This window comes from Rana temporaria, chromosome 12 (assembly GCF_905171775.1).
Source record: "Rana temporaria chromosome 12, aRanTem1.1, whole genome shotgun sequence".
In the NCBI taxonomy this organism is placed as follows: Eukaryota; Metazoa; Chordata; class Amphibia; order Anura; family Ranidae; genus Rana; species Rana temporaria.
The window spans coordinates 30,377,401-30,403,712 of NC_053500.1; the positions used below are offsets into that span (position 1 = coordinate 30,377,401).

The 26,312-nt window shown below is 43.4% G+C and overlaps 1 protein-coding gene and 1 long non-coding RNA gene across 3 annotated transcripts in view; one reads left to right on the top strand and one right to left on the bottom strand.

Moving 5' to 3' along the window:
• Positions 1-26,312, top strand: part of KCNH6 (potassium voltage-gated channel subfamily H member 6) — a 231,965-nt gene that overhangs the window by 142,818 nt on the left and 62,835 nt on the right. For both annotated transcript variants that reach the window (XM_040330701.1, XM_040330702.1), the window contains exons 3-4: positions 1,684-1,842; positions 9,721-9,932. In XM_040330701.1, coding sequence (XP_040186635.1) covers positions 1,684-1,842; positions 9,721-9,932 — 371 coding nt within the window. The remainder of the gene's footprint in view (positions 1-1,683; positions 1,843-9,720; positions 9,933-26,312) is intronic.
• LOC120918857 overlaps positions 17,028-26,312 on the bottom strand; it is a 94,848-nt gene continuing 85,563 nt past the window's right edge. Inside the window, exon 3 of the long non-coding RNA XR_005744480.1 lies at positions 17,028-17,263. This is a non-coding gene — a long non-coding RNA (uncharacterized LOC120918857). The remainder of the gene's footprint in view (positions 17,264-26,312) is intronic.

Sequence of the window (26,312 nt, forward strand, 5' to 3'; positions counted from 1 at the left end):
ATATTTACGGTGCTAGTGACATTCGAAGGAGCATTAGAGATCATTTTTTAAACCCCCCCATCAAAAAAGATTGGTTAGTGGTATGTGATGGCATCTGTGCCACCTGATCATGCTAAAATGGACTGGATTGGGTAACTATCTTACGCCTGCTTGACAGCACTCCTGAACACCACCTGCTTTAAGCCCCATCTGCCTTGAAGACTCAGGCCTCGTACACATGACCGGTTTCCTCGGCAGAATCCATCAAGAAACTTGCTGGGAGATATTTTTTTGCCGAGGAAACCGGTCGTGTGTACATTTTCGTCGAGGAAACTGTCGAGAAACTCGACGAGCCAAAAAGAGAGCAAGTTCTCTATTTCCTCGACGGGAGTCTCAAAATGGCTTGTCAAGTTCCTCGACGGGCTGGTTTTCAATGAGAAACTCGAGCGTGTGTATGCTAAGAAACCCGCGCTTGCTCAGATTAAAGTATGAGACGGGAGTAAAAGTTGCATTTGTAATGGAGATAACACATTTTTAAAGCTGTAACAGACTGAAAAGTGCAAATCGTCTCTTACCAAACTTTTACTTAACACGCAAACACAAGATTAGCAAAAGCAGCCCCAAGAGTTGTGCAAGTGGAATCGAACTTCCCCTGCCGTTGTATGTGTTGTATATCACCGCGTTTGAGATCGAGGAGATTTTGTCTTGACTGTGTGTACGCAAAGCAAGCTTGTCGAGTTCCTCGACAAGCCTAACAAGAAACTCGACAAGTGTGTTTTGCCCGTCGAGTTCCTCGGTCGTGTGTATGAGGCTTCATAGACCACTGAGGAGAGGAAAGTAATTTTCACTTGCATCAGCCTCTGACAGATTCCAATGTGCTGCCTCATGATTTAATGAACCCTTCAGGCTGTTTAAGGAATTATAGTTCCTTTGGCTTCAAACTGAGCTAGTAACAGACGGAACTCAGGCAGGTTGTAAACACTAGTCTTCATGTAGTCTAGGAGGTTTAGAGCATGCTTGTGAATTTCCACATTTCAGTTTATTGCTGGCATAAGATAAATTGCATTTGGTAGACCATACAACATTTTAAGGCCAACAAAAATGTTTTTTCCAGCTGGCATACAATTGTAATTACACAGCTATAAAGTGTTCTTTATGTTTTAGGATGTCATCTTTTAGCTATCACATTCTAAAATTTTGAACACAGTTACATATTATTCCATAGGTTTTGGAATGCCATGTTTGGAAACCAGAGAACACCATGCTGAGGTTTTTTCAAGATTGGATATAGGCTCATTGAGTAAATGACAGTTATACAAATGTAGTCAGTGAGGCAGCCAGCTGTACAAGATGGATGCAAATTGTGAATGCTTGATTAAAGTCTTAGGGCTCTTATATACGGGACGGATCCATGATGATCCGCCCTGTGAACCTCTGCTTGCTCAGCGGGGATCACTCCGCTAATCTCTGCTGAGCCGGCGGATGACAGGGCGGTCTCTGCACACTGTGCAGGGACCGCCCCCTCAGGTCTCCGCTTTCCCCTATGGGGGAATCAGATGAACACGGAGGGAAATGGATTGGCCGATCGAGTCTGCCTAAAAAACTGACAGGTGTGAAAGGGGGCTTTAATATGTTTTCCATTGTGCTTATTTATTTTGTGCATGTTTAGACTTGATTTTAATAATCTCTAACAACCCCCCACAGGAACTTGTCTACGCTGCTTGGTTGATGTTGTGCCAGTAAAGAACGAAGAGGGAGACGTCATTATGTTTATACTAAACTTTGAAGATCTGGCACTGCTTCTGGCAAGGAAGGCCAACAAAACACTGCATCAGAGGTTGACACGAGCTGCCTTCAATTCAGGTGAGTGAAGCCTCGTACACACGGCCGAGGAACTCGACGTGCCAAACACATCGAGTTCCTCGGCCAGTTCAGCCCTGAAGCCGCCGAGGAGCTCGGCGGGGCGAGAGCTCCCATTGAACAACGAGGAAATAGAGAACATGTTCTCTATTTCCTCGCCGAGCTCCTCGTCGGCTTCCTCGGCCGAAAGTGTACACACGACCAGTTTCCTCGGCAGAATTCAGCCAGAAACTCGGTCGGAAGCTGAATTCTGCCGAGGAAACTGGTCGTGTGTACGAGGCCTGACTGTATTATTTGCTGCATGTTTTGTTACACCTTTTTTGTCCACCTTTCTGGATCACAAAATCTAGCTGCTCCTACTATAACTTTGTCCAAGAAATATGGGAGTTGCTCTTTCACTGTATTAGAGAAAATGCAGAAGAAATAAAACTGGCATTCATTATAATGAATGTTCGTCGGAAAAAAAAACTGGCATTCATCATAACGAATGTTAGTCGGAAATTCGTATTCAATCCAAATGAAATTTCGGACACGAATTATGAAATACGAACTAACGGACCGGCCAGGGCTACAATACCTTACTCTCAATATGGAAGTCGTTGAGAGGCTCCCACCATCCCTGTGCTGTGCTCATTATGAGAGGCTCCCACCATCCCTGTACTGTGCTCATTATGAGGGGCTCCCACCATCCCTGTGCTGTGCTCATTATGAGGGGCTCCCTTCATCCCCATTCTGTGTTCATTATGAGGGGCTCCCACCATCACTGTGCTCATTATGAGGAGCCCTCATCATCCCTGTGCTTTGCTGACTTCCTCCTGGGGCTGTACCCCTGCTGTGCTCATTATGAGGGGCTCCCACCATCCCTATTTTGTGCTGAGTTCCTGCCAGGTTGGTTTGTAGCCCGTTAGTTCGTATTTTGTAATTCATGTCCGAAATTCAATTTGGATTGAATGCAAATTTTCGTTAGGTCTGTTAACTTTTTGTAACAATTACGAACATTCGTTATGATGAATTAAAAAAGCAAACCCAGGAAGTCAGCAGCACTGCTGACTTCCTGGGTTTGCTTTTTAAATTCATTATAATAAATGTCCGTAATTTTACGAAAATTGTACGAATTTCGTATTTCGTATTTTGTACGAATTTAAATAGAATTTCAGACACAAATTACAAAATATGAATTAACGGCTAATACGAAATGGAACGGATTGAAACGAAACAAATTTATTGACGGCGCCCATGTCTACTTGCCACCCTTCAATAAAGGGCAGATTTGTGGAGAGCACGACTAATATTAGTCCTGTGAACAGATTCTCCCATCTGAGCTGTGGATCTCTGAAGCTCCTCTAGAGTTACCATATGCCTCTTGGTTGCTTCTCTGATTAATGCTCTCCTTGCCCAGGCCTGTCAGTTTAAACGGTCATGTCTTGGTAGATTTGCAGTTGTGCCATACTTTTTTTCATTTTTAGATGATGAATTGAACAGTGCTCAATGAGATGTTCAAAGCTTATAACCTAACCTTGCTTTAAACTTCTCCACAACTTTATCCCTAACCTATCTGGTGTGTTCCTTGGCCTTTATTATGCTGTTTGCTCACTAAGGTTCTCTAACAAACCTCTGAGGGCTTCACTACGCTTCACTCTCTTTCCTACAACAATTAGATTCATTAATTTTCACAGTTGATATTCAGAAGTTTGCTGCTTGCTGTAGGTAATACAACCAGTTGTTATGTAGCACATATTGCAATCTGTTTGGGCATTTTTAAAATCTACAACCTGAATATCTGTGCATTCTGAAATCATGGCTTAATGTTTATGTTGCCGCTTATAGCACTTTATGTTACATTTCAGACAGGAACATTGGAAGCGAAGTTAAGGGAATTTGTGTTGTTTTGATGAAAAAGAAATTAGTGTCTTCCTGCATTATTGCTATTGCTGTAGAAAGCTAATGGCCAACAGATATATATAAAGCACTAACACAGTGACACCTTCAGGCTATAAATTATAGTACAGTACTTTAAAGGATTGAATGGCACATCACTTGAAAATATTGGTCTTGCTGACCTATTTTAAGGACTATATGGATTAATCTATTAAAAAAAGGGCTGCAGAAAAACATCCACATTTCTCATATCAGTTGACTGGTTCTGTTGTTGTTTCCACTGAAAAAAGAGTTGTTGCTGAACAATGGAGAGTTTTTTTTTCTTTTTTAATAAAGTAGTACTATCTTTAGGACGTGCCTTCTCTCAATATGACAATATTGTTGCCCTGTTGTCACATTTGCAGTGTTTTTGCACAAATCTTCTCACTCTCATTAGAATCTATGTGCAGGGAATTTCATTGCTAACTCTGTGGTCCTGTCTTCCAATCATGAAATTCACCCATACACTGTATGTGTCAGAAACGCCGATAGCTTACAGGGCTGGGCCTTTCTACTCGCAATCTGAGTCTTACTGTGTATGGGACTACAAAGTGCTAATTAAAATAAATATTTAGGCAATTATATTAGTTTTTTTTCTTTGTAAAGTTTTTATTCTGATTTTCAAAACAGAACATAGCAAGCTCCAGTAGCAAATATTATTTTTGGCTAAACAGAAACTTAAGGGCTCTTTTACACGGGCTGCCCGTTCAGGTCCGCCTGCCAGTTTTTTAGGCGGACCTGAACGGGCGCTCCGTGCTCCTCTATGGTGACATGCCCGCTGACATCCGACCCGCCAAAGTGTGAGGAAAAAGACGGTCCGTGTTCATCCGATCCCCCCATAGGGGAGAGCGGAGAAAAGACAGGGCGGTCCCTGCACAGTGTTAACTAACATGCAGTTAGTTAAGAGGGAAGGCCAGTACTGGTAACCAGCTATGTGTTTCAGCAAATTCTCAGAAAGTTGTTCCCTAAAATGTTTGCAACCGGGGAGGGTATAAGACTCAGGACTGTCTTAGTCTTCATGTACACTAGCCTACACTGGCAGCTCCTATACTTGGGTTTAGGAGCAAGCTTTTGGTGTTTTTTTGCCAAAGCTCCTGAACTCAACTCCATAAAAACCTATGGGGATGAATTACTAAAAGCAAATAGGCTGTACACTTTGCAAAGTGCAGTTGTCCTCTGCAAGTGAGGTTGCTCCAGAGATAAGTAAATGAGCAGAAGCTCTGCTAACTTCCATCATCCAATCATGTGCAAGCAAAAATGCTGTTTTTTATTTTCCTTGCATATGATTGGGTATTCTTTGCAAAGTGAAGCTTTACCTTATTTACTAAGCTCTGCAGCAACTGCAAAGTTCTCAGTCTATTTGACTTTAGTAAATCAACCCCTATGTGTCAATGTACACATAGGCTTTTAGTAGAGTTTAAGGCCCCGTACACACGAGAGGATCTATCCGCTGGAATTTATCTGCGGATCAGTTCCAGCGGATAGATCCGCTGGTGTGTACAACCCAGCGAATATTTTTCTGCTGATTTTTCTCGGGCCGACCGATTTCCAGCGGATAAAAATTTCTTAGCATGCTAAGAAATCTATCCGCTGGAATCGGCTCCAGCGGATCGATCCGGTGGTCTGTACAGACTCACCGGATCGATCCGTCCGAAACCATCCCTCACATGCGTCGTAATGATTCGACGCATGCGTGGAATTGCTTATATGACAGTGTCGCGCACGTCGCCGCGTCATCATCCCGGCGACGGCGCGACACGTCACCGCGGTGTGAATTCGGCGCGGATTTCGATCCGATGGTGAGTACAATCCAGCGGATCGAAATCCTCAGAGGATTTATCCGCGGAAACGGTCCGGAGGACCGTATCCACGGATAAATCCTCTCGTGTGTACTAGGCATAAGAGTTACAGCATTTAGGTGAGCTTCAACCAATTGCTTTCAGGATAGGAACATTTTAACAGTTGGCTGCAGCAAAACCATAGCAAACCCACAGCAAAACCCTGCCGCATTTCTTGCCATGCTTTTTTGTGGCCACGGTAAATTAAGGCCAGTGTACACGAAGCCCAAGGCATCTGTTATAAATGTCCAAAAACTAGCCAGGTGCAGTGATGGAATAGGCTATGCCATAGATAGTACAGTAAAATATGCAGCACAGTACCCATCAGCAGCCAAAAAATGTAATTTCCACTATCTGGAATGGTACATGTGTTCAAAAGAAAATCGGCACATCCCAGTTTTTCATCAAACCGTTTGCAAAACCCCAAAGCAGTCCAAAATGTGCTCTTTTCATGAATCATAAGGAGAGTGTGGGGGGAATCCTGATTCCAAAGTGCCGGTATACAGGCCTTAACCATGTTCAATAGGTGGACTAGCAAAGAATTGGTATCCCTTTTTCTCTAATGATCAGTGAGTCCTTTGATAGCTTCCCTGACTTGGGAGCAGAAAGCGTCTAGTTTCTTACAAGACCCGAAGACATGTAGGGTAGTGCCCTCTTCCTCTCTACACCTCCAGCAGGTCCTTACTGCCTCAGGATAGAGTTTTTTCCCAGGGCAAGAACTCTGTATCAGAGCACTGAGCACTTTATAGCCCAATTCTTGGTATTTGCTAGTAATAGAGGAATAATAGGCAAAATATAGAAAATTATTCCTCTCTACTGTCAAAAATGCTCCCTTGAGCAGATATGGAGGCACAAAGGACTCTGGGGGCTGAATCAATAACTTGTAGGCGGCCGAAACCATGTGAAGCCTCGTACACACGACTGAGAAACTCGACGGGCGAAACACATCGTTTTGCTCGTCGAGTTCCTTGTTAGGCTGTCAAGGATCTCGGCGAGCCAAATTTCCCCATTCCCGTCGAGGAAAAAGAAGACATGCTCTCTTTTTGGCTCGACGAGATCCTCGACAGTTTCCTCGTCGAAATGTGTACACACGACCGGTGTAAGTTTCTTGCTGGTTTTTGCAGAGAAACTCGGTCGTGTGTACGAGGCCTGAGATTTGGGTCCAGATTTGAGGCAAAGGTCTTCAAAGGGAATATTGGCGTGAGTAGATATCTCCTGATGGGTTTGGCTATTGATGTAATGAGTAAGCTGTTAAAGGCACCACAAGTCTAGGGGAGGTGAAAATAGTGACTGTAAGTCTGATGGAGATTTCAGCCCCTGACCAGACATACAATCATGAAGCCTAAATGTGCCACTAGGAACAATGTGCTTAAACCTCCCATCTGTCAGGCCTGGGGGAAAGAAAGGGTTGCCAATTACCAGATACAACCGGGTGAGAGAAGATTCTGATCCAGATGTTCTCCAATGTTGTTACAGGACATATTAGTGATTCTTTTTAAGATTTTTTTTTTAATTGCACCAAAACCTGTCTTTTTAGTTTTGGATAAAGTAGGGAATGGTTACAGTTTGCTGTCTGCATCTCATTAGTGAGATTTCCTTTTCTCACCAGTGACGGAACAAGAAGTGAGAACAAACCTCTAGAAAGTAAGGGGAATTCCCCTCTTAGGCCTCGTACACACGACCGAGGAACTCGTCGGAAAAGACACATCGTTTTCCTCGACGAGTTCCTTGTTAGGCTTGTCGAGGAACTCGACAAGCTTGCTTTGCGTACACACTGTCAAGACAAAATCTCCTCGTTCTCAAACGCGGTGACGTACAACACATACAATGGCAGGGGAAGTTCGATTCCACTGGCACAACCCTGGGGGCTGCTTTTGCTAATCTCATGTTACTGCGTGTTAAGTAAAAGTGAGTTAAGAGACGATTTGCACTTTTCAGTCTGTTACAGCGTGAAAAATGTGCTATCTCCATTACAAATGCTACTTTTACTCCCGTCTCCTACTTTATTCTGAGCATGCGCGGGTTTCTTAGCATACACACGAAAACCAGCCCGATGAGGAACACGTCAAGGAAATTGAGACTCCCGTCGAGGAAAAAGAGAACTTGTTTCCGAGATGAAGAACGTACACACGACCGTTTTCCTCGACAAAAAAGCTCTCCCACCAAGTTTCTTGATGGATTCTGTTGAGTTTCTCAGTCGTGTGTACGAGGCTTTAGACATACTTCACTGGAACTGGAGTCTCATTAGAGGTTCTCTCTTCATTTGCTCCAAAGACAACTGTAAAAGTTTGCATCTCCCTTCACTTTCTTGCCCATGCTGTCACATGGAGTGAATGGATTGGCTCTTTCAGGGCACTTTGCAGGTGCTATTTTTAGCGCTATGGCGCCTGCAAAGCACCTCAGTGTGAAAGGGGTCTTACAGTGGATATAATGTTAGGTTTCAGTGATGTAAAAAAAACTAGACAAAGATAAATCATTTCAGAACTTTTTACACCTTTAATGTGAACTATAAACTGTACAACTCAATTGAACAACAAACTGAAATCTGTTGGGTGAAGGAAAATAAAAATAAAAAAAATAAAATAATATGGTTGCATAAGTGTGCACACCCTAAAAATAATACTTTGTTGAAGCACCTTTTGATTTTATTACAGCACTCTGTAGTCTTTTTGGGTATGAGTCTATCAGCATGGCACATCTTGACTTGGTAATATTTGGCCACTCTTCTTTGCAAAAACATTCCAAATCTGTCAGATTGTGAGGGCATCTCCTGTGCACAGCCCTCTTTAGATCACCCCACAGATTTTCAATTGTATTCATGTCACGGCTCTGGCTGGGCCATTCCAAAACTTCAATCTTCTTCTGGTGAAACCATTCCTTTGTTGATTTGGATGTATGCTTTGGGTAGTTGTCATGCTGAAAGATGAAGTTCCTCTTCATGTTTAGCTTTCTAGCAGAAGCCTATATGTGCCAATATTGACTGGTATTTGCAACTGTTTATAACCTTGACTAAGGCCCCTGTTACAGGTGAAGAAAAAAAGCCCCAAAACATGATGCTGACACCACCATGCTTTACTGTGGGTACGGTGTTTTAGGTGATGTGCAGTTTTGTTGTTGTGCCAAACATATGTTTTGAAATTATGAACAAAATGTTCAACCTTGGTTTCATCAGACCACAACACATTTTCCCACATGCTTTTGGGAAACTTGAGATGTGTTTTTGCAAAAGTTAGCCGAGCTTTGGTGTTTTTCTTCATAAGAAAAGGCTTCCGTTTTGCCACTCTACCACATGAAGAATACGGGAGATTGTTGTCACCTGTACCACACATCCAGTACTTGCCTGATATTCCTGCAGCTCTATTTAATGTTGATGTAGGCCTCTTGGCAGCCTCCCTCACCAGGTTTTCATCTCGTCTTTTCATCAATTTTGGAGGGACGTCCAGTTCTTGGTAAAGTCACTCTTGTGCCATATTTTCTCCACTTGATAACTGTCTTCACTGTGTTCCATGGTATATCTTATGCATTGGAAATTCTTTTGTATCCTTCTCCTGACTGATACCTTTTAACAATGAGATACTTCTGATGCTTTGGAAGCTCTCTGCGGAGCATGGCTTTTGCTGTAGGATGCGACTAAGAAAATGTCAGGAAAGACCAACTAGAACAGCTGAAATTTATTTGGAGTTAATCAGAGGTACTTTAAATGATGGCAGGTGTGTACTGACTCCTATTTAACATGAGTTTGAATGTGATTGCTGAATTCTGAACACAGCTACATCCCCAGTTATAAGAGGGCGTGCACACTTATGCAACCACATTTTTTTTTTTCAATTTGTTTTTCAATTGAGTTGTACAGTTTATAGGTCACATTTTAAGGTGGGAAAAGTTCTGAAATTATTTATCATTTTTTAACATCACAGAAACCTGACATTTTAACAGGGGTGTGTGGACTTTTTATATCCATCATAAGTGAATCTGTTGCTTTGCCCCACATAAATAGAGGTTAATTTTAAAATTCCCACCCAGACTATCCTTTTTAGTGTTTTTCTTTTACCTTTCTTCCTTTCCCTCTTCGTATTTGTATGGTCTACATTTTGTGACAATGTTGTCAATACTTTCTTTTTCTCAGAGAGGTCGAAAATGAAGCCAGGCTTCTTGAACTCCGCCAATGAGTCCGACCTCATGAGATACAGAACCATCAGCCAGATACCCCAGTTTACCCTCAACTTCGTGGAATTCAACTTAGAAAAGCATCGATCAGCTTCTACCACAGAGATTGAGATTGTGGCTCCTAGTAGCGCCTTTGAGAGAACGCAGAATGTCACAGAGAAGGTGACCCAGGTAAGTGTTTCCAGGTCTGGTTTCTATTTGTAAATATTTATTTATTTTTTAGCATAACATACAACTACCAACAGACCCCATTGGACTGGTGACTTGGGCATGTGCCACACCTTAGAAACCTTCTTATGCTTGCATGCACCTTTGAGAAAAATAAATATTAAACAGGAATTCCTGATTTAATAGTGCAGTAAGTCTAGCTGTTTTTGATTGATTTTTGCTAACATTAGTGTGTTTGATGTATTTTTATACTGAAGGAATGTATTACTGATTTGGGCAATGGAACGACGACTTCAACATGCTGTGAGCATCATCAACATACAGATAGCTGTAGCCAATTTAGATTTAGCAGTATACATTTATATTTTGAAAACTGCACAGAATTTTGGGGTAGAGGGTAGGAATGATTGGCAATAGGAACTTAGCTAAATTCTTCTGGACTCTAGTGCAAAATGTATACTATGTCGTCCTCTGACATCCTCACCTTATTATTAACCTCAACCACACAAACAAACATCCTCATAAACATGTGCACATAAAAGCATCTTCTTGGTAATGAATTATAATGATTCTATTAGTGCAACAAAAAGGAAGTAGACATGCTTTTCTGACGCAGGGTAAGACTTGGGCTTTCTGGCGCCCTGGCCTAATAGCGGAATATAAAAGTATGGAAAATGAACTACTCAGAAGTCCATTTTATGCTTTTTTAAAGCTTTTAAAGCTCTATTAAATTTTTAAGGAAATAAAAATCATTATATATGCCGGTATATAACAATTCAAAAACATTTGCGGACAGTGCTCACAAAGAAAATGGGCTTATAAGAAATACAATAACAGAAAAAGATTGAATTCCAGGCTTTGCCTAACTAGTCTTAAAATGCCCTCTTCCCCCTAATAACACCTATTCTGGCTAACCTGTGCAGGAAAGCTCTGTTCCTTACCTATTTTCAGCCTGCTCCAGTTCAGTCTTGTAATCTTCGCTGCATAAGCCAGCGCCAGATGCAAAAAAGAGGAGAGCACCCGACAACGACTATGCCTGAGAGCAGTGATGTCACCCATAGGCTTAGTATGACCCATCCATTGTTGGCGCTCCCTCCTCTCCCCTGCAGTGACACTGGATGAGACAGGGCAGCTGGATCATGTGACTGGACCAGAGCGGCCTGAAAATAGATTAGTATACAGATTTTTTTCTTTACACAGGTTAGACATAATGGGCCAGATTCAGGTACATTTGGCGTATCTCTGCGTCGGCGTAACGTATCCTATTTACGTTACGCCGCTGCAAGTAAGGCCCCGTACACACGACCAAACATGTATGCTGAAACTGGTCCGCGGGCCAGTTTCAGCATACATTTTCGGTCATGTGTAGGCGCGAGCAGGCAGAATTCCAGCAAACATTTGCCCGCTGGGCCTTTTCCCAGCGGGCAAATATTCCTGGACTTGTTTTAAAACCGTCCGCTGGAATCCTGCCCGCTCGGACATGTATGGTCGTCAGTACAGACCTACCGCACATGTCCGAGCACCCGCCGTCCCTCGCATGCGTCGAATGACTTTGACGCATGCGTGGAAGCATTTAAAAGGCAGGCCCGCCCACGTCGCCGCGTCATCGTCGCCGCGACGGTGCGGACACGCCCCGCGTATTGTTTACGCGCGGATTTCTGTACGATGGTTAGTACAGCCATCGTACAGAAGTCCCCGGGCAGACATGTACGGTGAAAACGGTCCGACGGACCGGTTTCATCGTACATGTTTGCCAGTGTGTACCCGGCCTTAGACGGGCAAGTGCTTTATTCACAAAGCACTTGCCTGTAAAGTTGCGGCAGCGTAGCGTAAATCACCCGGTGGAATTCAAATTCGGCGGGTAGGGGGCGTGTATCATTTAAATGAAGCGCGTCCCCGCGCCGAATGAACTACGCATGCGCCGTCCCTAAAATATCCCAGTGTGCATTGCTCCAAATGACGTCGCAAGGACGTCATTGGTTTCGACGTGAACGTAAATGACGTCCAGCCCAATTCACTGACGACTTAAGCAAACAACGTAACTTTTTAAAATTTCGACGCGGGAATGACGGCCATACTTAACATTGGCTGCGCCTCATATAGCAGGGGCAACTTTACGCCAGGAAAAGCCTAACGCAAACGTTGTAACTTTACTGCGTCGGCCGCACGTACGTTCGGGAATTCGCGTATCTAGCTAATTTGCATACTCAACGCGGAAATCGACGGAAGCGCCACCTAGCGGGCAAAAAAAATATTGCAGTTTAGATCCGACGGCGTAAGAGACTTACGCCTGTCGGATCTAATGGATATCAATGCGTAACTGATTCTAAGAAACAGTCGCATAGATACGACGGCCCAGATTAGGACTTACATGGCGCTGCGCCGTCATAAGTCCTTTGAGAATCTGGGCCAATAGGTGTTAGGAGAGGGGGAAGGTGTGTTTTTAAGACCAATTAGGTAAGGCCTGCCTTAAAGTGAACCTGTGTTTTGCATGGATGCATGCGATGGCTACAAGCTGCTTATATTTACCTTTCCTTTGATTTTCTGCCAGAGCAAAAGAAGTGAACCTGTGCTTTGCATGGAAAGCATGCAATGTCTGCAGGCTGCTTATATTTACCTTTCCTTTGTTGTTCTGCCAGAGCAAAATAGTTGAACCTGTGCTTTAAAGTCTTGCATGAAAAAAGCACGTATTGGGCTTAACATTCCAGGTTCAGTAAACTATAAGCAATATAATTTTAAGGTAATATTGTAATGAAGAAAAAAATGACTAAAGAAGAATTCCAGGAATGTTTTTTTTTTGTACATAGTTACATTGGTCCAGCTTGGATCGATGAAACTATGCATATACTATACCTGTGAGATCCCTCTAGAAGCTGGAAATCCCTGTATCAGACACTGCTAGCTTCTTGTCCCATGCCAAGTGGCTGCCTTACTGCGTTGCGAACACAGGAGTTCGTCCACTTGGACAAGGTAAAGAGTGGGGCTGTAACATCAGGCCCTCCACTTTGTCTAATCAGAGGACGCTTTCCATTCATTGAGAGGATAAAAAAAAAAACTTTCTCTGAGGCCCCGTACACACGACCGAGTTTCTCGGCAGAATTCAGCCAGAAACTCGATCGGAGCCGTATTCTGCCGAGAAACCCGTTTTGTACACTTTCGGCCGAGGAAACCGACGAGGATCTCGTCGGGCCAAATATAGAACATGTTCTCTATTTCCTCGTTCCTCAATGGGAAAAGTTGGCCCGCCGAGATCCTCGGCGGCTTCACAAGAAACTCGACGAGCAAAACGATGTGTTTTGCTCGTCGAGTTTCTCGGCCGTGTGTACGGGGCCTTAATGGCACCTGTGTCGAGCAGCTGCCCTTCTGTGCTCACAATTTAGCAGGGCAGCCGCCCAGCACAGACCTGGCACTAGAGGAGATCACTGTTACTTTTTTGGGGGGGGGATTTCAGGCTTCCGAGCCTAGAGATGAGATGTGGGGACTTATTGACCCCAGATCTCACTGTAAAGAGGACCTGCCATGCCATATTCTTATTATAAGGGATGTTTACATTCCTTGCAATAGAAATAAAAATGATTAAAAAAAATTAAAAAGAAAGCATTAAACTAGAAAAATTTAAGTAAAATAAAATAATAATTGAAAGTGCCCCTGTCCCCGCTTGCAAAAGAGAACGTATACCTAAGTCACGCCCACATATGAAAACGGTGTTCAAACCACACATGATAGGTCAAAGGGGATTACTCAAAAAAGAATAACCAATGGTCGGACTTTGGAGGCAAGACAACGACAGAAAAATGCAAAAAATATATTTTATTACAAAGAGTATACACAAAAAGTACAATGTTCAAAGAAAAACCATACAAAAGGTATGAATGGTGTCCCTTGTGTGTCTACGCATTTCGCCGTAAGGCTTCTTCAGGACAAGCAACAAAAGGAAACAGTGACAGAGGACAAATCTCACTATCTTTGGATGGATATAACCAGATCTCAAAGTAAGTATTCGAGTATCAGGAATTCCCCATATGTAGATAATATATCATAGGGAGATGATAGGGGTAATAAAGATGAATATATCCAGAGACTCCAAAAGGGTATGAAATATATAAAAAATTCAAGCGCAGACCAGTCCCTTTACGAGGAGTGTCCAATATAGGAAAATGCCATACAACAAGCATAAGGTCCGGGGATTTGAAAAAATATATATATATATCAATTCAAACGGGGAACCGGTCCAGAGAGACGGTGATTACCAAATAGAAACGCCCTGAGAATCCACAAGTAGTCAGGATATGAAAGTTCAGTGGCCAACTTCAATAGGTCAAACCAACATATATGAATGGCGAAAAATTGCTGGGTGAATATGCCCCACACGATAACACCATAGCAGAGCAGAGATATCTGGAACGGCCTCCTGGGAGACAGCTTGTGCTGTACATTACTATTGCCGGTCTCAATGAATGGACTGCCTTACTGAAACAGATATTAACATGTGTTGCAGCACACATATGGTAATGGACTACAACAGACAACAGAAGTGCAAGTGGGTCCTAAGTAGTTATCAGAAGTCAGTTGACTGAATATTGAATTAGTAATGGTAATGTGTCAATACATTTTTATAAAAGATGCACATTAAAGCAAACTACTCTTGAGAAGACTATTGGGGGCTGCTATCAATGACCTGAAAATGCTGGTTACTTAGCAGTCCTGCTGATGACGCTGGAAGTGGCAGCAACACTTCCTTGCTTTGTGATTAGGAATGTATTGAAGCCAGACACAGTAAGTCAATTAGCATTTTCTGAATGAGGTGAACAATGGCAGCCTACATATTTTCTTATTTATTATCTTTCACTCTAATAAACACATGTATTGCATGCTTATAGATATAATTACAGTACATGTTTCTTAATACTGTATTGCTTGCTTAACTCCTAAACATGTTGCTGATCAAGTTTTGATGTGTCACTCTAATATGACACTAGCTCCATCTAGTGTTTATTCCAGGCCACTACCAAACAGATGACCACACAAAATGCGTTTTTAGTGACATGATTGAATCACAGCAACAATCAATTTTAGTAAATCAAACTTTTGATACCTACGTAAACCACCTTCAATTACCTGGTTAAGGTGAAAGAGCCTAATTACCTTAGGAAAAAGGAGACTATATGCCTCATCACAACCTTGTCCCTGTGTAAAGCCTTGTACACACGACCGAGGAACGCGACGGGCGAAACACATCGTTTTCCTCATCGAGTTCCTTGTTAGGCTGTCGAGGAAATAGAGAACTTGCTCTCTTTTTGGCTCGTCAAGTTTCTCGACAGTTTCCTTGATGAAAATGTACACACCACCGGTTTCCTCTGCAAAAAAATATCTCCCAGCAAGTTTCTTGCTGGTTTTTGCCGAGAAACTCGGTCGTGTGTACGAGGCCCTCCAGGCTATTTCATGTGGCCTTTGCACCTCTCCTGCGGCTGCAGGAGAGCTCCAGCCCTCCTCTGGTCCTACTCCAGACCCTTACTTTCTGCTTTCAAGCAATGCATCCAGCTTCTTCCCAGCAGCAGCATAAAGAAAGGGGGGTGCACTGTGATGTAAGGGAGAGCGGGGGACTCAACTTCTGATGGTGGGATGGCTCTTGACATCCAATATATGGGGAGGGGATGTGCTGGACATCTAATCTTCCAGATACAATCAGCCCTTTTGAGGGCAATCATAATGCTGATGTGGCCCACGATATAATTGAGTTTGACACCCCTGCTCTAAAGAATAAGTTGGTTCCAACAGTGACTTCTAAAGGTTCAAGATGCAACCAAACCTTTTCAAGCTCTGAACTGTCCGCAACTCCTTGTCTGTCAGAACCTGTCATAGTTTGTAGCCCCTGGAAACCACCTCTCGTACCCAAGACTAACAGACATAGGGGGTTATTTACGAAAGGCAAATCCACTTTGCTCTACAAGTGCAAACTACAAACTACTGAAAGTGTACTTGGAAGTGCAGTCACTGTAGATCCGAGGGGGACATGTAAGGAACATAAAAAACAGCATTTTAGCTTGCACGTGATTGGATAATAAAATCAGCAGAGCTTCCCCTCGTTTCAGATCTACCCTTCAGATTTACAGCGACTGCACTTCCAAGTGCACTTTAAGTGCGATTTCAAGGGCACTTTGCACATGTAGTTTGCACTTGTAGTGCAAAGTGGATTTGCTTTTCGTAAATAACCCCCACAGTCCTTTTGTGCTGATAAAGATTTGTAAGCATGTTTGAGGGGTTTGGAGTTCACGGCTGAACTAGGCAACTGGCTTTGGAGGTTATGGCCTGGGAGATTAAAAGTAACTCTTCTTAGTCCCAGGTGGGGATAAGAATGTCCAACCATCATAATAGCGAGGTAGGGAGTCTTCAGAGGATGGGTCACACCAGAGGCTGTGCCACATTTCTGACCCAGAAGGTGCTTCACAGCTAACACAGTATTCTCAGGTCTGGAGGGCACCAGCATGCACAGCCCATTGTCCTAAGGACATAATCCAGGCTAGCCCCGTAATCGTCCAGTCCACCAGGGCCCAGGTACAATCTCCAAAGTTAGTGCTGAGGATATGCCGATCCAAAAAGCTGCAAATATAGACCTGCTCAAGCAGCATGAAGGGAATGTTGATTTAGAAAAACAAATAATAATAAAAAAAGGAGAAATGGCTAGTAAAAATGGTTACATTTTTCTCAGTAGACAAAAGACATCCATCCTAGGACAAAAGCGTGCTGGAATGGAGGGGTTATACTGGGTTGGTCACTGTTTTGTTTGCCAGTGTGCAAATCCTCCTGTAGGTGGCCTTCTTAATAAATGGTATAAGTGGCACTAAGAGGCTACACTCGTTTACAACAAGCCTCCTAAATTGTTCATTTTTTGTATTTTAGTATATTGCCATTAGCAATAAAAGGGTACCAGGGTGTGTACAGGTAACGTGTTCAGGTAACCCATTAAAAAAAAAAAAATCTTATTTTTATACTCTGTTCTAAGATATCTAGGATCTATGTAGAGGGGTTCTCCTACTACACAAATTAGTCACAAACAGACATGGGTATAGTTTTCCTGGAAATCCACTTTAGGGTACATGTTCCTTTTATTAAACAGCACATGATAATCACTACTTTCATGTTATTTTTTACTTACATAAAAGGAATTCTGACTTCTAGGCATGTGCAGTCTAGTTTTGCATAAGGTTACATCTGCGTTGAGCAAACAGAAAGGATCTCCATGACATTTCCTGTAAGCTTTCAGACTCTCGTTCAAGAACAAGCCTCATAGTTCCACTTTTTGGTTTATTGTGAGTGTAGCATTTTGATAAAACCTAAAGATAAAAATTAAGTGTTTAAACAATATTCCATCACCACAGTAAAACAACTTTATAAGCTTTAGTGTGCCTTTAAGGAATTGGCACCCATGTTCCTAATGGCCTTTCAGGCATCGCTCCAACCATCAAGGGGAGCTCTAGGTGCTGATCTCATGGGGCTGAGTAAACCTCTTCAAACTGATTCTGGAGTTTGTCAGGTTTCCTCTTACATAGACACACACACAATCCAAAACTGTAAAGCAATAAATCAAGCCCATCCTTTTCACTGTCTTAGTTAATCCTTAAAATGCTATTGTATCACTCACAAATTCTTAACTCTTTCATAACTGAGGTCATTTTGTGCATTTGTGATTCTAATCAAGAGGCTTACGTTTTTCTTTCACATCGCTAGAGTGCTTGGTCACAGTACAGCAATCTACTTGACATTAGAGACAGTGGGAGACCATTCCTTTTCATTAAAGCAGTATATAGGTATAGGCAGTACTGCAATGTCAGGTGACCCCCGCCAAATGACAGTGATCACCAGCTGGCAATTCATGTGCTCAGCTCCCTTTCCCTGCCCTGAAACTATAAGGCCTCGTACACACAACTGTTTTCCTCAATAGAATCCATCAAGAAACTTGGTGGGAGAGCTTTTTGCCGAGGAAACCGGTCGTGTGTACGTTTTTCATAGAGGAAACTGTCGAGGAACTCGACGAGGAAAAAAGAGAACAAGTTCTCTTTTTCCTTGACGGGAGTCTTAAGCCTAACAAGGAACTTGTCGAGGAAAACGATGTTTCATTTACGACGAGGAAATTCCGACAACAAATGTCCGATGGGGCCTACACACGGTCGGAATTTCCGACCAAAAGCTCCCATCGAACATTTGTTGTCGGAAATTCCAAGAGTGTTAACGCGGCATAAGGGTCAAAGCAGACCTTCCATGTCTATATTTATGGACACACACAGCCGGCTTGGGAGCATACAAGTGCCCCCATATCAAGCGGCAGTGGTGGGCACTCTGCAGGGGGAGGAGCCAGAAGCACCAGCAGGGGGCGCCAGAAGATGACCATCAGCGCTGCTCTGTGTAAAACCATTGCACAGAGCAGGTAAGTATAACATGTTTGTTATTCAACAAAAAACAAAGGGTTTACAATAACTTATGTGAATCCTCACCTTGTACAACAAACCATTCAATGTAAAATACAAATATATATATATATATATATATATATATATATATATATATATATATATATATATATAATTTTTTTTCTTTCTTTTAATTTTTTTCTCGGTCAAAGGTTTTTATTGAACAAAATTAAAAGAGCATACAAAAAACTCCAGAGCAGAAAATAACAAAGGGAAAAAAACACAATCGGTGTGGCGCAGCACACCTCCATACACTTAGACAGTAGAATAGCCCCCATTCCCTCCCCCGAGTGGACAGTACAAAGTTTTCAAAAACAAGCCACCCCCGTCCAACACCAACACACTCTAGCAAGTAGCCAGCATATCATAACGTACACACGCTCCCACCCCTCACAGACCTAAAACAAACGATCATACACAAGATCTATCGGGGCCAAACCCGGGACGTTCAGCCACGGGGCCCATAGTTTTTCATATTTAACGCTGGTCCCTCTTAGCTGATACACAACTTTTTCCAACCTCAATGTAACCCCCATCTGCGTAATCCACTCCTGCACTGTGGGTGGTTCAGTATCTTTCCAGTGCCTCAGGATCATCAAGCGAGCCTGAAACAGGGCTCTACCAATAGCCTGCCTAGGGATATCCTCCACTAGGAGGCCGTCTACTATCCCCAGTAGACAAATCTTAGGCTCCAAAGGTATCTGAACCTGGAAAGCCCCATTAATAGTGTCAATGACCTTTGTCCAGTACAAGTGGAGCTTTGGGCAGCGCCACAGCAGGTGGATAAGATCTCCGTGGTCCCTGCTGCACCTAGTGCAGGTGGCATCCACCTCCAGTCCCATGCGTGCTAATCTGGCTGGTGTGTAATGGACCCTTAGGAGTATGTAGAGCTGTGACAGTCTATGCACCACATTCAGGGAGCACATGGGGACCGTCTGTAGGGCTTCCTCCCACTGCTCATCCTCAAATGCACCCACATCCCGTTCCCACCTAGCCACCGCCTTGAGAGGGGCGCCCGGTAGGAAAAGGTTCAACAGCATGGAATAGCAACTGGAAATAAACCCCTTGTAGGTAGACACCTCAAACAGATAGTTAAAGATCGGTGCCGAGTCTATGGACCACACATCTGCCTCCCTCTGTGCATCAAACGCATGTCTAAGCTGCAAGTAATAAAAGTGCATGGATGCCGGTAACCGAAAGTCAGCACTGAGCTCCTGGAAGGATCTCAGGCTGCCCGCTCTAATTATGTGCGTCATAAGGAACACCCCATAATGTTTCCACTTAAGACCATACGTATTTTAGCTATTTCCCGGTAGTATAGATTATCCCAAATAGGGCTGTATTTAGTGATCGCTGTCACCCCCTGTAGCATCCTGACCTTGTTCCAAATCTTCTTTATGAGTACATATGTGGGAAACCGCTTGTTAGATTTAGTGTACCACAGGGCCTCCAACCCCTCTGGCACCTCCCCCCCAGTCGTGAAACTGAGCAGCTGGGCCGAAGAGTCCCCCAAGTTCAGCTCCAGGTCCTGTCGAGGGTTTACAACCCGCGCAATGTGCTGCATCTGAGAAGCCAGGTAATAGAGCCAGGGATTGGGCAATGCAAACCCACCGGCCTCCTTTGAGCTTTTCAGTTGCTCAAGTTTGACCCTAGGGGGTTTTGTAAGCCATGTCAGTGAACGAAAGATTGAGTTAATGATCCTAAACTTCTTCATGGGAATGACCATTGGGGAATTGTGGAGTACATACAGTAATTGAGGCATGAGAATCATCTTTAATAAGTTCACCCTTCCCACCGGGGACAGCTTTAGCTGACTCCATACCTTGACCCGATCGCGACAGCGATTGATCAGAGGGGTGAGGTTGAGATTGACATAGTCCAACAAACATGCGGTAACCTGAATGCCAAGATACCTGAAAGACGCCGAGACAGGGATGTCCTGTATAGTCTTTGTGGACGAGGGGGGCTGACGGTCAAGCAACAGGAGAGAGAGGACTTGGTCCAATTAATAATCAAACCCAAGTATTCCCCAAACTGCCGCACTACAGTCATGGCCTCCGCTAGTGAAGCAGAAGTGTCACCCAGGAGCAGCATGGTATCGTCTGCATATAGCATGATCTTCTCATGAAGATCGCCATATTGGAATCCCCGAATCGAGGGATTTGCACAGATCATGGCAGCCAGGGGTTCAATAGCCAGGGCAAACAGGAGGGGGGACAGGGGGCAGCCCTGTCGTGTTCCCCTATGTAGATTAAAAGTGTGCAAAATCCTCCCCTCCCTCCCGTATAGCTGCTACTGGGGACGAGTATAGGAGCTGCACCCATGCAATGAATCCGTTCCCAAACCCAAACTTCCGCATCACCGCCCAAAGATACTCCCACTCGACGCTGTCAAACGCCTTATGGGCATCCAAAGATAAGAATGCTCGGTCCCCCATATTGTCCGCCCGGGATTGGATATTAAGAAAGAGTCTCCGCAAGTTTATCGCCGTCGACTTTTGGGGCTTTCTTTTTATTTATAAGTGATTACATAATGTCTGTTCTTAGCTGCATAAGGGGCTTACAAAGGTGGGAGTGTAGAAACAGCAGTACACTGATCTTCCCAGTGAATGGCGGTGCAGAGGGGTATGTCAGCAGAAGTCTGATCATTGGAGGACAGCAAGAAAACTGACCACACTGGATAGGATGTGCTTCTATGCCTAGCATGGTCAGTTTGAAATAGGAAAGCAGGGGGACTGGTAGGATCATCAGATATTTCACACAAAAGAAACAATGCAAAAAAAAACAGGGTACTTTTTAACACAAGTACGTGGCACAACAGACAGATATCAGGATTATGAAATGTTGGTGTAACATATTTTTTAAAGGGGTTGCAAGAACTTGTGTTTTTTCACCTCAATGCATCTTATGCATTAGTTGAAAAAACACCTGGCAGTCACCAGCCCGCCAGCACTAGAACCCCCCCCCCCTGTTTTGCTTAAGTGAGCTTCTTTATCTCCTCAGCGGGGACACGCTGTCCTTGTCTTAACGGGGTCTTGGCTCTTGATTGGATAGATTGATAGCAGCCATTGGCTCCCACTGCTGTCAATCAAATCCAATGATCAGATCCGTGGGCGGGGCAGAATCCGGCATTCATGTCTCTATTGATGCAAATGCTAGACTCAGGAGCACACCCACAAGGTAACCCCCTTGGGAGAGCGCTTCTCCTAGGGGGTTATCTAATGCGGGGAGGAGCCACAAGAGCCACGAGGGACCCCAGAAGAGGAGGTTCGGGGCCACTCTGTGCAAAACGAGCTGCACAGTGGAGGTAAATATGACATGTTTGTTATTTAAAAAAATTAAAAACGATCCTTTACATTTACTTTAATTCATAAGGGTTTACATACAGTTCAATATGAAAACATGAGAAACATTTTGCTTAAGAGCCAGTTCACACTGGGGCGACCTTGGATCCAAATTCAAGTCGCCCCAAGTCACTTGAGAAAATGAATGGAAGTAAATGGAAGCCGTCTTAATGTACACTATTGAAGTCGCTCCGACTTCAGAAAAGGTTCCTGTACTACTTCAATCCGACTTCTAGGCGACTTGTAGGCAACTTGTACCCATTGACTTCAATGGAAGTTGCCTCAGAAGTCGGATCACTGTCTTAACTGAAGCAACAATACTGGAAGAGAACATACATTTCTCAGGCAAACCCCTCCCTCCCACAGAGCTGATTGTTGTTTGATTGGCCACTGGAAAGCCTCCTGTCCTGGAGGCGACTTGAAGTTGCCTTGTACTGTCCTGGAGGCAACTTGAAGTTGCCTTGTAAGTTGCCTGATGATTCATACTCAAGTCGTGTCCAAGTTGCCTCCCAAAGTCGTGCTAGAAGTCGTGTTGCCCCTGTGTGAATGGGCTCTAATTCTGTATGGTAATGCACAACAGCCAAAACTTAAATAAAGCTAATGATTGCCTATGACCCATTATTTTATTTGATATAATTAAAATACTCAATTATAAATTAAAAAAGTAGCTGTGTATGTTTGGCCTATCTTGGCCTTCATACAGATTTGCCACAGGGCCTGTGTATGTCTTCTAAGTGACGTATTCTATCTACTGATGGACTGCCAATATATTCCTATAAACTGTTGCTCTCTTCTTTTCCTCTGAGACTTCCTGTCTCCGTGTTTCTTTAAGTTGCTGATTTAGCCGGGAATTCTTTCCAACAGCCATATACTGTATGTAACAAATCACAGTATCTCCCCGTCTGGTGTATGTCGGGTGCGAAGACACGTGTTTACTGCATCTCTGCTAAAAGTACTCACGAACTCCGATCTCCAAAAATAATGTTGATGAGATTTGATAAATCTCTTGCATTAATCAGCAGGATAGCTTCCTTCTTTCACAGTAGGGGTGAAGATGAGAGACACAGAGGGGTTGGGAGGAAAGATAGGTTGGGAAGAAGAGAAGGAAAGAGAGAGGGCAGAGGGTGGGTGATGCAGAGACAGATAGAGAGGTAGGACAGCGTTTTATTTGGAGAAGTGATGTCATATAGGGCAGAGCTGCGAATGTGTCTCATTGTCACACAAACACATGAAGCATGAGTCTAAAAAAACAGCTGAAGCCGGTAAGTGCATGCAGGGTGGGCGCTGGGGGGGCATCTGTGACTTTTTTGCAGTTTTTACAGCCTGACACCTTTCCTTACCACCTTGTCAAAATGATCCGCTTTGCCCTCCTTTCCGCAAAGCTTTTGTCTCTGCTGGTGGAGTCCAGTGCCCTGCCAGAGAGGACTGCTCTGTTTTGTTCATGTATCTAGTCAACAGTTCATACAGAACGAGTTTCCTGTCAATGTTGTATTCTAACCAGACCATTCTCCCCCCTTTTCATTTATCCCTGGGTAAATATGAGCGCAGAGTTATATTGAGCAGGGAGGAGGGGTTCTGGGATGAGCTGGAGGGGGTGTTGTGAAAACCATAACATCGTACAAGCATCTCTGAATAGTGACAGTTTATCCTGGCTCTGATCTGTGGCTGAGCACTCTAAACAACCTACCTGTGCATATGCCTGGGAGGTAGGTGATACCCTACCCTAATCCTCCGTGTCTTTTTCTGTATTTATTTTATTTATGTCGCTTTGTTAAAAGAGGTTCAATTCATGAATTGCATTGGTGATATACGTATAAAGCAGATGTATTTGTTCCAAACAGGCTGTCAGTCCTTTCCCTTTGTTTTGCAAGTTCCCTTTGATTCTATGTTGCTCCGATGTCATTTCTATTTATTTTCACTTGATATTTTAACAACTTTTTGCAAAACCTGTGAGGATTCTGTAAGCCTAACACTTGGTCTGCTAAACATTTATATAGCACAGCTAAGACTGAAACAGTCCTGACACCACGGTGCTAAAACCGCACGCTGCTCTCAGTTCTTTTCCTAACATCTGACACAGCAATGGATTCTATTACTCAGTGCTTTGTTTTATTAACCATTTGTGATTAAATGCACACAAAGAATGCTACTGTGCCAAGAAAATACAAACTATGTTTAGTATATTTACATTCACACCTCATGATAGTAGATCAAGCGCCGTATCAGTTCTTGAACATATGCTTATAGACATCTTTAAAACCATTTTTCTAGGAAGTCAGAACTTCCATTTGGCCTTGGTTACAAACAAAGCGTTCAGGTGGAGTGTCGATAATACCGCAGACCTTTATAAAAATGTATTGATCACTTTTCCAATTTTGCATCTAGGAAACATACTTTCGTTCCTCCAGTTTTTTCTTTTTTTAAATCAAAGTGAATTGAAAGACATATTACCCCATGATATAAAGCAATGTGTAACATTACAAAACCTTGCAATAAGCATAAAGTGTAAACTAAATACTCCTATGCCGAGTACACACAATCTGAATTTCTGACAACAAATGTTCGAAGGGAGCTTGTTGTTGGAAATTCCGACCGTGTGTACGCTCCATCGGACATTTGCTGTCGGAATTTCCGACAACAAAAATTTGAGAGCTGGTTCCGATCGCGTGTACACAATTCCGACGCACAAAATACCACGCATGCTAGGAATCAAGCAGAAGAGCTGCACTGGCTATTGAACTTCGTTTTTTTCGACTCGTTGTACGTCTTGTACGTCACCGCGTTCTTGACGTTCAGAATTTCCAACAACATTTGTGTTACCGTGTTTATACAAGACAAGTTTTAGCCAACAAAAATCCACGGTTTTGTTGTCGGAATGTCCGATCGTCTGTACGCGGTATTATAGTATAGTGTCATAAAGTGTAAACTAAATACTTTTATGCCGAGTACACACAATCGGAATTTCCGACAACAAATGTTTGATGGGAGCTTGTTGTCGGAAATTCCGACCGTGTGTAGGCTTCATCGGACATTTGCTGTCGGAATTTCCGACAACAAAAATTTGTTGTCGGAAATTCCGATTGTGTGTACACAATTCCGACGCACAAAATTCCATGCATGCTAGGAATCAAGCAGCTGCACTGCCTATTGAACTTATCATACTCGTCATACGTCTTGTACTTCACCGCGTTCTTGACATTCGGAATTTCTGACAACATTTGTGTGACCGTGTGTATGCAAGACAAGTTTTAGACAACATCCGTCGGAAAAAAAAAAACTCGGTTTTGTTGACGGAATGTCCGTTCGTCTGTACACGGCATTATAGTATAGTGTCATAAAGTGTAAACGAAATACTCTTATAGTATAGTGTCATAGGGCCAGATCCACAAAGCGCGGCGCTTCTCTCCGTCCGGCGTAGTGTATCTCAGATACACTACGCCGCTGTAACTTACTTTTTTTTTTTGTATCCACAAAGATTTCCCGCTGTAAGTTACGGCGGCGTAGTGTAACTTAGGCGGCGTAAGGGCGCGCAATTCAAATGTATGTGATGGGGGCGTGTTTTATGTCAATACGTTGTGACCCGACGTTAAAGTAAAAAAGTTTTTTTTTAACGGCGCATGCGCCGTCCGTGGGGGATCCCAGTGCGCATGCTCAAAATTAAACCGGAACAAGCCAATGCTTACGACAGTGACGTCATTCTACGGAAAGCCCTATTCGCGAACGACTTACGCAAACGACGTAACATTTTCAAAATTTGACGCGGGAACGACGACTATACTTAACATAGGATACGCCTCATATAGCAGGGGTAACTATACGCCGGAAAAAGCTGAACACAAACGACGTAAAAAAAATGCGCCGGCCGGACAAACGTTCGTGGATCGCCGTATCTAGCTAATTTGCATACTCGATGCGGAATTTGATGGAAACGCCACCTAGCGGCCAGCGTAAATATGCACCTACGATCCGACGGCGTACTAAGACGTACGCCTGTCGGATCGAGCCCAGATTGCGTTGTATCTTGTTTTGTGGGAACTTTGAAATTACGCGGCGTATATACGCCGGCGTAATTCGTTTGAGAATCTGGCCCATAAAGTGTAAACGAAATACTCTTATAGTATAGTGTCATAAAGTGTAAACTGGCCACGACTGAGAAGAATTTAGAAGCCAGTTGGAGTATTGGGACTCAGGAAGGCTCTATACACTAGCACTACATTTTTATAGATGAAGGCCCTTCAAATGTTTAACAGTAGCTGCCTATTGTGGGTGCTTTTGGCTGCAAGTTTACCATCAGGCCACATACATACCCATAGATCACCAGAAATACATGTACATGAGGGTGGGGGGTAGTTGTTTCAGATGGCAGTGCAAATGACCAGTGTGGTCTACAGCTGACTGTGAGCCTGTTGTCTACACAGCTTCATAAATAACACTAGATGAAAGCAAACCATACCCTTGTAGGTAAAAGGGGTTGTAAAGGTTTGTTTTTTATTTTCTAAATAGGTTCCTTTAAGCTAGTGCATTGTTGGTTCACTTACCTTTTCCTTCCATTTCCTTTCTAAATGTTTTTTT